At 42.1% G+C, this 12,564-nt stretch overlaps 1 protein-coding gene across 1 annotated transcript in view; it reads right to left on the bottom strand.

Annotated features, from left to right (window-relative positions):
* Positions 1–12,564, bottom strand: part of cntn2 (contactin 2) — a 34,352-nt gene that overhangs the window by 2,249 nt on the left and 19,539 nt on the right. The window contains exons 18-21 of the mRNA XM_071922635.2: positions 5,536–5,651; positions 3,308–3,494; positions 2,206–2,318; positions 1,180–1,348 (exon numbers count right to left, since the gene is read on the bottom strand). Of these exons, the coding sequence (XP_071778736.1) occupies positions 1,180–1,348; positions 2,206–2,318; positions 3,308–3,494; positions 5,536–5,651 (585 nt within the window). The remainder of the gene's footprint in view (positions 1–1,179; positions 1,349–2,205; positions 2,319–3,307; positions 3,495–5,535; positions 5,652–12,564) is intronic.

The following is a 12,564-nucleotide window of genomic DNA, read 5'->3' as shown; positions in this document are numbered from 1 at the left end:
TTTTTTTCAACTGAATATATATCTACTCTTCATACCTGCTATTCATACTCCTTGTACCTTCCAGATTTTACAAAATAGTCTTCCTACTATCTCCTTCCACCTTTTACACATAAGCCTCCCTACATATTTTCTTACTTTTGTACTTGTTACTATTATGAAATTTTAGTACATTTCTAACATTATTACTTATCACTTTGACACTCATTACAGCTCCTTCACAGAAGTGTTTTAAACTGCCACATTTCTCACAGTTTTAACATTACATACACATATTATACTTTGGTTCAGCCGTTTCAATTTGAACAGACGATCCACGGTCAGTCATGTTAAGAAACACGCACATGCCCATGCCCACACGTGCCTACACACACCACATATGCTAGGTATTCGTTACTATGGGCTGTCACGAGCAACAGTTTGCACGCTCAGCAATCACACGCATTTTCTCCAGAAAATGCACCTTTCTAGTTCTATCATCAAACTCATTGAATGAGGAGCGATTTCAGAATTAGGTCTTAGAAATGGAATTTAGGGAACGGTAGAAGTGGTGAAGCACAAACAGATGGAGAACTTAACAGACTAATTCCGTCGTTATTAAAGCTACACTAGCCAATTTTGCACAGAACTTCAATACCTAGAAATCTTGTGAGGTGACATCAGTAAACCGCACCACAGTACGCTCATGTTTACCAACCGGCCGGTCTGTGATGCTTTATACCAAAGGAAACCAAAGGGATGAATGAGAGAGGAAAAGATCTAACGATGGTGAGTCCAGCTTTCTCTGGACGGAGCGCTGCTCACTGCAATTTAGGACACAGTTTGGATTCCACTCTTACATTTTGATTAGTCACTTGACACCACCATTTAATTTGGGCAAACAGGGTGAATCTATAGCATTTTAGTGTTTATGTCAATTACAGGCCACTGTAGCTAAAGGGGACAGGAGGGTTGAGAGGGTGGGGGCACTGTACCACGGACTTGTACAGGAGGAGGTAAGTAAGTTCTGTAGATGTTATTGCAATTCCTACTGGTCCTCTAGGGGGCGTATATTACTTGATTACCCCTTTAAGCTATAACAGTTGCACATCCTAAAGTCAACTTAGAGTATTTCACTCTCTGCTGTTCAACACCTCTCTCACTGAGGAAAAAGCTTTAATAGGTGTATCTTAAGTTTCTCACCTGAGTCCCGGGACACGATAATCTCATGTGCTGCCCCATCGCCCCCCTCGCCCCAGGACCGGATCTCCAACACTACGTAACCGTTGTCTTTGGGCAGCGGCAGGCTCACTGATGTCTTCCCCTTGTCCAGAACCTTCAATGCCGTCTGGCCCTCGTGCTTGTACAGAACCTGCCATGCAAAGGACAGCCAATATACAATTTAATTCAAATCTTAACATTACCAAAGGATGAAACATATTTTTGCAGTATCACCAACAAAAAACAACAACACCTTACTCTATATGCAGCATGTTGCTGAAAGTGAGCTTCCATGAAAATGGTTATTTGACATAACCTCCATACTCTAATGTCCTAATTTGAGCTAACTTTGAAAACACTAACACCATTGTTACCGGTAGTTATATTATTTGATGATGCAACATGTTTTCCTAGTCCACAAACTAGAACAAGGCTGTGTACCTTAAAATGATCTTTGGTTTCTACCTTGCCTTTTTATTGCTAGTCATATCTCATCTGCAGAGGGGGTTACAAGTCGCACAGCCCGACTTATCAAAAGCGAAACATTAGGTATACCACCTTGAAACATGTCCACTATTGCTAAAGTGAATGACGCAGCTAATAATATGCACATACACTCGTAACAAAAAGGGTCCCATATAGTACCGGAAAACGGTTCTTAAGGGCTTGTACCATAGGGAAACTCTTTTAGAAAGGTTCTCTATTGCACCATGCTCAAATGGTTCTACATAAACTCCAAACCAGCAATATGAAAAGAACGTTTTAAGAACCAAACAAGGTTCTTCATTCTGATTTTCCAGCTTTTTATTTTAACAGATCAGAAGGTCCTTTGAGTCTTTATGGATCCATGCAGAACTGCTACCCTCAACAAAGAACCTGTGAAGAACCCTCCATTTTATGTGTATACGTGGAGACAGATATGCAAGTGCATGCACACACACACACACACACACACACACACACACACACACACACACACACACACACAGATGGATGGACAGCACTCACTTTGTAGCCCAGTACAGCTGACTCGTTGTGCATGGCTTTCACATGGTCCCACCTCACCGTTACCCATGAGCCATCAGTCTTCCATGACACATTGCCTGGAGGACGATTAGGAGCTGAAAAGGTAGGTGAAAGAAGCAAAATTTGCAGACGAGATTAAATAAAATCTTTTTCATTATAACCAGTTGGTAAATAAAAAGGAGGGTAAACTATGACCTCCAGTCGGTGATCCTCGCAAGGCAAACAACCGCCAATAATAACAAAAATCCATTACATTTTCAGAAAAGCCTTAATGTTAAATGACCCTATCTTCTGAATTGATCTTACATCAGTTTGATACTAATACTGTTGTACTGAAGCTATGATTTTATGCAATAAATCTTCATGTCAGGCTAAATAAAGGTGGTAAACTCTATTCCACACATTAAGAGGGGATGGAGCTGAGTTTAGGTGGGCTTACTCTCCACTGCCTGATTAGAATAAAATATATACCTGAATAGTAGGAAAGCATCAAACAGAGTTGGAGAAACAGCAGCATGGTATGGTAACTATAACTTGCATAACTTGACATAATGATGCGTGCGCCGTATTTTGACAGTGAGTGGACCAAGGCATCAGTACATGCTGATGTGGCTCCAGGCAGAGGAGTGACTGTGCTGCTCTGACATAGACACCATATTGCTAACACTCCCAAATCCTCCTGCTGAATACATTTACAGCCTTTGGGCCCAGGAGCTAGTAGGTATGTGCTGCCCCTCCAGACTGCTGGTAGTGAGAAGACCCACTGGGCTCGACAGCTGATAGGGATAATCCATTCTGGCCAGAAGTGTGTGTGTGTGTGTGTGTGTGTGTGTGTGTGGGGGGGGGGGGGGGGCATGGGTCATGTAACCTAGTTATGTTACTCATATGATCATGAAGACAGGAGGTGCCTGAGGTGCTGATTCCTGGTGTGTGTGTGTGTGTGTGTGTGTTGTGTATATGTGTGTATATGTACTGTATATGCAGTGTATTTGGGTATATGTACTGTATGTGTGTGTAGGGTATATATACTGTCAGTATGCGTGTATATGTACTATGTGTGTGTGTCTGTATGTGTGAGCCATACGTGGCCTCCTGGTGGTGACGGTGGTGCGTGGCGAGGGTGGCCCGGTGCCAGCGCTGTTGTAGGCCAGGATGGCGACGTGGTATCGAGTGCTGGGTCGAAGTCCCGACACCCGCGCTGTGGTTTCCAGTCCTGCTGTCCGCACCCGGTCTGCCGCCGCTTCCCGCTCATGCTGCCGCCAGTAGCGGATCTGAGGACACACATGACGCCGCGAGACCGTTTGGTACACTTACTGCACAACTGCATCTGACTGTTCTGGTCCAAATGCTTCTCTTTTTGAAATATATCTATTATTACTGGAGCAGTTGGGGGGTAATGCTTTATTTTCTGGGTCCACAATTTCCTAATCATTTCCTTGAAAGGAACTGTTCATTTCTTAGGAAGATTCCTGGAAAGAAGCATGAAATGATGTAGTAGTTATACAGAAAATGTAAGCAGTCTGGTGGAGTCGATAAAATACTGAACATTTCTAAAAGAATTTCTTGGAAAAGAACTGCAAAACTATTAACCATTTACTGGAAAAATAATGATAGACAGAGGTCAATTATATGAAGTCATTATTCATATAATTATATACTATAGTTATTTGTTGAATTCTTAATTCATTTTAGTTAATTTCTAATTTTTTTTCTGTCTTGGAAACGGAACTTACAACTACCATTGAACTCTTTCTCTATTTTTCCTGTAATTAGAACATAATTTCATGGTTCTTTCAAGGAAACTTCCGAAGAAATTAACAGTTCCCTTCTAGGAAATTATTAGGAAATTGTGGACCTGGAAAATAAAGCGTTACCTTTGACGGTAGTTTTTGAGGTTACTAGTCCAGGGTTTTCAACCGGCAACCCTCTGCTTATTGGCCAGCTTCTCTAACCGTTAACCACCCCAAATGTAGAAGAATTATAATTCTGGGACTTAAGACCTCCCTTAGACTAATTACCTCTCAACAAAGTCACTAATATACAATAAAAACCAAAAGAGTATAAGAAATACATAGCATTTAATCTAATTCCAGTAATAATTGTAAGTGAATGTCAATGTGACTTCAGTATTAGTTTTAATGGCTCTTTCATGAGATCAAAGTCTCTAGCTTCATCAAGGAAGAAAATAAAACCATCAGCTCAACTTTCCCCACAGACAACAGGCCTAACATGACAACACCAGCCCGGCGCTAATAAAGTGATAAACAATATTATCAGTCTGCGGATAAAAAACAATCAAAGCTGACGAGGTAAGCTTGCACGAGGGCAGCTTCAGAAGGCGGCCTTATGAGACTGATTAAACCTAATAAAGTTATTATGGCTGAACATGAGATCTGCTGGTGCTGGCCAGAGTGCCATGGTCCCAAATACCTTTGTCCTCGAGACCAAGGTTTGAGTTTGTTTTTCTTTGCTGTGGCTTCCAGACAAAACAAAGACACCGTCAAATGCTCCCTGTGGCGCGGTCAGAAATGAACGGGGGCGTCGGGGAAAAAATGCCCTTGAAAATTCATAAAATGGCAGTGATATTGAAAGTGAGGGGGCAAAAAATAATAATGAGTACCTTTTATTTTTGCTTTTCAACCTATTCTCATTTTATTTGTCGAGTTGTCGAATGAAAGTGACTACTGTCCCCCCCATGTGCCACCATAGATGATTCATTGGGGCCTATGAATTCTTTCCAGTGTGTTCTCGGTGAGACTAATAGAGCAGTTTTAGATCAGAAATCAACCTGAAGCAGTAGAAAAGGAATGAACCCGCACCTCATATCCAAATGTGTCTAGATACGATTTAGCTGGACTACATTTACACCTAACATTATACTGTGCCTCCTGTATACGTTAAAATTGAATTTCTCTTTTCCTTGCCAAAACACAGACTGCTGCACACATCACTTCCTCTGGTACGTCCTTTCAAACTGACAGTTAACTCCTTGCCTCAGTTGTTCCCCATCCATCAGTATCCTGACAATCCATTTTTGACAAGTAAGTTACTATACAAGACGCCCGCCGCCGACTGTTTTATTTTCATTTCCATAGTGTGTGCATGTGGATTAGAGACTCATTTACACTGTCATTAATGTGATCAAATACGTCTCTGATGATTTGGATGATTGGACCTTTGACGCTTTTATGCATTTTTGATCTAGGGTTAGGGTTAACGCAGGTTAGTGCATGTAAGGTGGGACTAAGAGGGTACAGGGACAGATAGAAAGATGTTGGATAAGCGTAAAGATGGGTAAATGCCGGTCCTCACCTCGTATCCTCTGAGGATGCCGTTGGCGCTGAGCTGCTGGACAGGTTCCCATGACACCTGGATCTCAAAGGCGGTCAGCGCTGTGGCGTTGAGATTTGGCGGTCCGACCGTGGGCTCTGTGAATATACAGGGGGAGGTGAAGGGCTCAAAATATACCGTACTGTGCAAAGGTCAGAGACCACCCTTTCATTTACTTAATTTCCAGTCATTCAAAATTACACAAAAGCCTCCAAGTATAATATTAAATCTATCAGTATTTAATTTGTCCACTCTTTACTTTTGTGCACCCTACTGTCACTTTAACTCTTCCATCCTTCCAGTCTTAAAACCAACAAAAGTTGTTCCCAAAGTGTCCCTGACATCATGTTAGCACACTTTCCCTTCAACAGCGACACTAACATTCACACAAACGGCCCAAACACACCTGAGCTGCCTCGCACATTTCTCTCTCATGTGCCTCTGAAATGGCTAAAGGCAACATTTCTGATGTGATTTGATGGAAGACAATACACTTGCATAAGGAAGGTGAAAGTCAAAGGAAAATAAGTGAAAGAACAGGAGTTCCACCGTGCAAAACCTGAGAGAGGGAAAAAAACAACAAGCTGCAATCCTGCTTCAGATCTGAAAAAGTCTCCCGGAAAGAATGGAAGCTGTAAGAAAGGCAAAAGGGCGGACACATAAAATACTGAAAAAAATGATTTAGTTGTGGATGCTTTTGTGAAATTTTGTGTTAAATATGTTTCCTGCATTTTTTTCTGACACTGAAAAACAAAAAAAACTTTTGCCATTTTGACTGTAAATTAAATAAATGAAAGGGTGGTCTCTGACTTTTGCACAGTACTATATAAATATAAAAACTATATGGTCTAAAGGTAGAGATAACCACACGTACAAAAAGGGGCACAGAGGCCATCCATATACTATCAGTAATAAACACAGTAATCAATACAGACAGTACCAATACATAATATAGGCTACCTAAAAGTGACAATTGAGATGTCCACGCACAGTTTGCAAAAGAAAAAATAAAGTCACAGAATACATGTGGACAAGAGCAGGTGAACATCAGGTATGGGTCACAAAGCAAGGCTGGGAAGATCAACTGACTTGACAAATGACTAGATCGAAATGGATATTTGGAAGGGTTCCAGCCCAAATTGGCAAATTCTCAAAAGTTTCAGTAGTGACTGAATGTTCTTATCATTTACATACTGTATATGTCAACTTTGGGATTACATTACAGTGAATGGTAAACACATGCAGGGGCCAGGAGGCCGGGACCTCCTTCTAGGGAGGCGACACTGTAAACCACTGAGGCACAAATACAAAGTGCCAATAGCATGTGTAGCAAATTCCAGAGATCTGATTTGGCACAAAATGCCTTTTTGTGTAAATCCTAGCCCCAATACAAGAGGATGCACAGGTGTTTTCTACCCAGGAAGTCTGACCTCACTGTGAGCATGCCCACAATATGACATGACTGACAAAACTTGGAAAAAGAATATGGCAGTTGAATAACCAGCTCATAAATGTGAGAACAACAGTTAGCATAGCTTACAGTTAACATTGCAGTCAGTGCTATTCTCTAACTTGCAACGTCACTAGTTAACGTCAGCACCTTCAGGTTAATGGTTGTATATTTTGTCTGGAGGTGCAGACAAACTTGAACCTTGAGGATACGGGGAATGCCCTCTGGGTTGACAACAACCGGCTGACTGGCCAATAGGAATGCATTCAGGCCTCAAAACATTGCAGCACATGTTGGTTTTATTTGGGGTTTTATCTTGAAAGTTCTGACCAGAAATCATATTTTTCATTCTCCTGGCTGACTTGCTCTATCCTTTAGCCCATGTTATGTAACCTATACGCGTTAGAGTAGGCTACTTTAACGTTAGCCACTTAAAAGCATGCCTTTAAAATATGTCTTCTGCTGATGTCATCACTATTATTGTACAGAAATCATCACTAATCATCACGTTTGGGACACAGCCTGAAGTAACAAGCTGTCTAAAGAAAACATCAAGGCAGCTTTCAGTTACCTGGTTCCACAGTAAATACTCAGGGGGCTTGGACCGACTGGATGCCTTTCTGCCGTCACTGCATCACAACCGCAGGTGATTTTGACTTTATCAACACTGTGAAACACTGGGGCTCTGTGTTCCTCTCTATAAAAAAGTACGGAGCCCCTCTGGTGACATCTCATGTTAATAATGCGGTAAAATGATCCGGTCTGGTCTCAAAATAAACGGCAGACTGCGCTCACAAGCTTTCCATTCAAATCTTCAGGTTTGATAGTGAAAGCTAAACTTACAGTTAACAATAATGTTCCTACCCGTTTCTTCGATCAGTTCAAAGTAATGTGAATATTTCCAGGTTCTGCAGGTCATTGGTGTGTTCATTCCTAAAGCGAATTGTAACCTACAAGCCTCCACCGCACCCTGCTGTGTAGTCTGCTTTTCATAACATCATTTAGCGTAATACCTTTTTTTTTTTTTAATTTGCACTAAGGATTTAACAATTTGAAAGAAAAATAAAAGTAGCTAAATGTAACTTTGACAAAGTAACTAATAACGGATTACATAAATTAAAAAACTAACGCGTTAAATTACTAGTTACCACAAAAAGTAATCTGATTACTGTATCGCGTTACTACCTCCAACACTGTTTACTATGTAACTATGTTACTATGTAACGCGTTACCCCCAACACTGGTGTTGGGTGATGCAGGTGATATGAGTCCTTGTCAACCACTGCTCCCTCCAACAGCTGAATCCAAAAAGCGATGTCCTTTCAACACAATAACACTCTCGCTTAAGTTTCACATACCTTTAAATGACTGCGATTGAACAATTATCACACAACATTTCAGTCATAATAATCGATTTGATACGTTTTTACTGGCGTTGCTCACACACTTCCTTGTTTAATTGCTGCGGCGGTCTTCTGCAATATCGTCCAACTGCAACGCCACACAACTGGGTTTTGACAAGGAACTCAGCAATAAAAAACTTTTTCTTAACGATGAAGCTGAAAATAGATGGACTGATGGTATTTACAGGAACACATACAGTCGTTTCACAATCTGACAGCTGACGGTAAAACTAAATTACACTGTAAACACGTTATGGCTATTTCCTATGGCTAAAATTAATGCGAACATTCCAGCTCTATTGACCAGACGGGATTGTGACGTCACGTTCGATTCATGACGAACGGTGACGTGGCACTTGCCTAGAGTCTTTATATACGGGCTGTCTGTGTCAGAACTGCGTGGGAAACGATGGAAAATGAAGATGAAGAATCAAGAGTGAACATGGAGAATGAAGATGAAGAATCAAGAGTGAACATGGAGAATGAGAATGAGCAGCATTCAACCCACAAACACAAACGCCCCAAAGTGGACACACTGGGCAGCATGAAAGTCCCAGGGATTAATCCAGAGAAGCTCTGCCCACTAGTTACAGCATTCCTGGACAAACTGACTGCAGAGCAGTGGAGGATGATGGCAGCTGGCAGAGTTGACTCTGCAATTAGGACTGTGCTGGCCAACATGTGCATGGAGATCATTCAGTTGGTCTCCATGTCTATCCTGAAACTTGTAATGCCTTGTGTTTACAGCTACCTCAGGGTCTATGAAAGAGTTATCCTGCGGAGAGGACATAGTCCTATATCTTTTCAGAGGCTGAGGGAGTTCTACTACGTGCCTGTGGAGTGGATCCTTGTCAGCCTTGGAGATTCTCTTCAGCAGTGCTTTGCTGATGCTCTAGAGGTCCAGGGGCAGAGATCTGTGAACTCAGAGAAACTGACCCAGTTGGTTGCGAGAGAGGTGGAACAGAAGGTAGACTCTGTCCTGTCTGTGGCCATCCAGAACCCCATTTTGGAGTCTGAGGAGCCTGTTGTGTTTGTGAGTGGCAGCATCTCTCGCACCAGTGCTCTCCATGAAATGGTGGTTCATGTTGCTGCCATATTGAAGAGTTGCTTGGCTATAATAGAGAGCCAGTGCCCACATCTGAAGGTTTTGAAGCCCGTAAGAAACATGGAGGAATTGGGATCAGATACCTTTTTCACCACAGCCACCAAAGCTGTGAGTGACATTCTTGTCAAGCAGGCCAGTGGAAGTAGTGTGACTCTTTCAGAGGCCACATCTGCTGTGCTGCCATTCAGCACTTATTTGTGTGCTGATGCTGCAGCGTCTGACATTGTGAAAACAATTGTTCAAGACCTGCAGGCTGTTGACCAGATTGATGCTTCGGGATCTGATGAGACAAAGACCGAAGACAAGAATACAGGTAATAGAATTTTCCCATGTGCTACCCATTCATTAAGGTCGGTGGAGACTAAGTTGAAGGCCTTTTATGCCTCACAGTCCTCACCTTCTCAAGAAATTGCTCTTGCTGACCGCCAAAGATGTAAAAGCGGATTTTGCAAGTTTGCCAAAGATTACATCTGTCACATGGTGGAGGAACTAAAGAGCAAGTATCATAAACCACACTTGGGCCATAGAAATGCCTTTGTGATTACTGATAGGCCAATAGTGCCCATCTATAGCAAGTCAGAGTTTCCCAAGACCCCTCTTCTGGTTTCTCCTTTCAGCATAACTACAGTCATTGATAACGGAAGTTATGACAACATGCAGGCTATCATTGACAATGTTGACAGTCTGGTGGGGGAGATATTCAAGGTAGAGGATGGAAACCTGGGAGCACAAACAGACAGCTGGGCACCACCTTTCTCCGAAAGCCTGGAGAATGTCACCTCCAGTGGCGAGCTCAGTAGAATTTCACAGAAGCTCATCGATAACATCTACTATCTCTTGATGAGTAAACGGATCTGTAAATGTTCCACAATGCCAGTGGGAGAGTGTCTGTTTGACAACTTCATCTTAAAGGTAATGAAGAAAGGGGAAGCCACTGACTCACGCCTTTCACATGAATTCCTTTATTCCATCACAAAGGATGCAGTCAGGCGTTTCTTACAGCAGTGCACCCTCTGGTTCACCATGGAGTCATCAGGTGACGATCAGGTGTCAGCTACAATGGCTGAAATTGAGTATTTGTTCTCAAAAACTTTGACCAAATGTTCAGAGGATAGCATTGACATTGTTTCTGAACCAGACAGTTTGGCCACAACCACTTCTGAGTCGACAGTGACGTCAGTGATTAGCTCTGTGGACAGATTCTTGGTTACTGCCCTGCTTGTGAGGCTGCTAAGGTGCATCGCTAGCACTGGCCAGATATCATTGAGCCAAGTGGAAGAAATGGCCAAATGTCTGACAGAGATGTCAGTGGCAGAAATAAATGGCAGAATTAGTTTTTCCCACCCGGAGATTAGTGTTAAAGAGATCCACATGGCTGTGTTCAATGATCTTTGTCAGGAGTTCGGCACTGAAAAGCTGCTGCAGGCCACCATGGCATCTCAGGATCCGGCTATCGATGATATTATTGCCAAGGCCATGAAAACTCAGCTGCAGATGGCTGATTCTCCCACGGCTGATTCTCCCACAGCTGATTCTCCCACAGCTGATTCTCCCACAGCTGATTCACCCACAGCTGATTCTCCCACGGCTGATTCTCCCACAGCTGATTCACCCACAGCTGATTCTCCCACGGCTGATTCCTCCAAGACTGAAGGAAAAACTTTCAGTTTCCTGAGAGGAGTGAAGAAGCTCTTCCGCAAATCAAAGAAGGCCAGAAAATGCAGCAATGCTCCAACCTGTGGCCATGAGGAATCGGTCTCTGGAAATGAAGCGGTCGGCACAGAGAATGCCTCGCCTCCTCTGCCTCCAAAGAAGCCTAAGCACCCCATTATTAGGTTCTTCTCATCTTTGTTCACATCTGTGTGCAAATCTTTGGCCAGTACTTGATACAAGTGAAGGGCTTGATGAATCTGATGAAACAGAAGTTGAGAATTCAGGCACGTCAAATTGGCGGACAGGTGTGACATCTTCAAGCATATTGCATTCATCTTGAAGAAAACATTCTCTAGGAGGGTTCTGAGGCTTCGATGTTTATCTGTGTTTCAATAAAAGTGTTGGCACTAACTTAAGCTTTTGGTGTTTCTTTTGTTATCATTTGCTATCAGAGGTGGACAGAGTTGTGAAATAATTTATTTGTGATGAAGTACTGCTAATTAGTTACATTTTACTCATGTCAGAGTAAGAGTGCTTGTCTAGAAAATCAGTCAAGTGAAGGTAAAAGACTAGGACACTAGTCTGTCTCCAGTGAATCTGATTCAACCACTAGGTGGCAACAAATAACCATCACTGTTTCTGCAAACTCTTTACTGTCATGAAGGTACACAAACACACACACACACACACACACACACACACACACACACACACACACACACAAGCATAGATACAGAGACACCTGTGAAGTTGTTGGTATTGCTGTAAGCAAACTCCTAGATTAGGTAAAAAACTCTTTATGCAAAGTTTGATACACATTATTGTGGGCTCAAAAGCACATATAGCATATATACATATGCAAAGATGCGTCAGAACATTGGGTTTGTTCCATTTTAAAATGAAATGGTCATCAAATCATGCCATCAAGCAAAAAAATAATTCTCAAAATAGAGTATGCAATGGTCATTTTGAAATATTTAAATTATCAAAGAAACAGCCATTTGAACACATTTCAGATGCTGTTCACTGTAGAGTATGTGCACAACTCTTAATGCAAAGCTGTTAGAAAGCCTGCATGGCTGTTGCTGACAACATGCAGCAGGTCAATACAGCTGTATTGAAAGCTGACATTGTGGTCACTGTTCCTGTAACATAGTAACAATATTTTTAGTTACTATTATTGTACCATTTTATTTTTGTTTTTACTGTCAATGAAGCTGTTCGGACATTTGGAGTGTCAGTACAGCTCCAGATCAGCTGATGGTCAGCTGAGTTTGCGTATTGCCATCACCAACTGGGTGGTCTATTGAAGCTGGCAAACTGACTCCTCATTCTCTGCTGCCTATGCATCTCTGTCTATACAGTAAGGTTGTTGCAGAACAGAGAATGTACAGTAAATT

This window comes from Centroberyx gerrardi, chromosome 5 (assembly GCF_048128805.1).
Source record: "Centroberyx gerrardi isolate f3 chromosome 5, fCenGer3.hap1.cur.20231027, whole genome shotgun sequence".
Classification (NCBI taxonomy): Eukaryota; Metazoa; Chordata; class Actinopteri; order Beryciformes; family Berycidae; genus Centroberyx; species Centroberyx gerrardi.
This window is presented reverse-complemented; position numbering and strand designations above follow the sequence as displayed.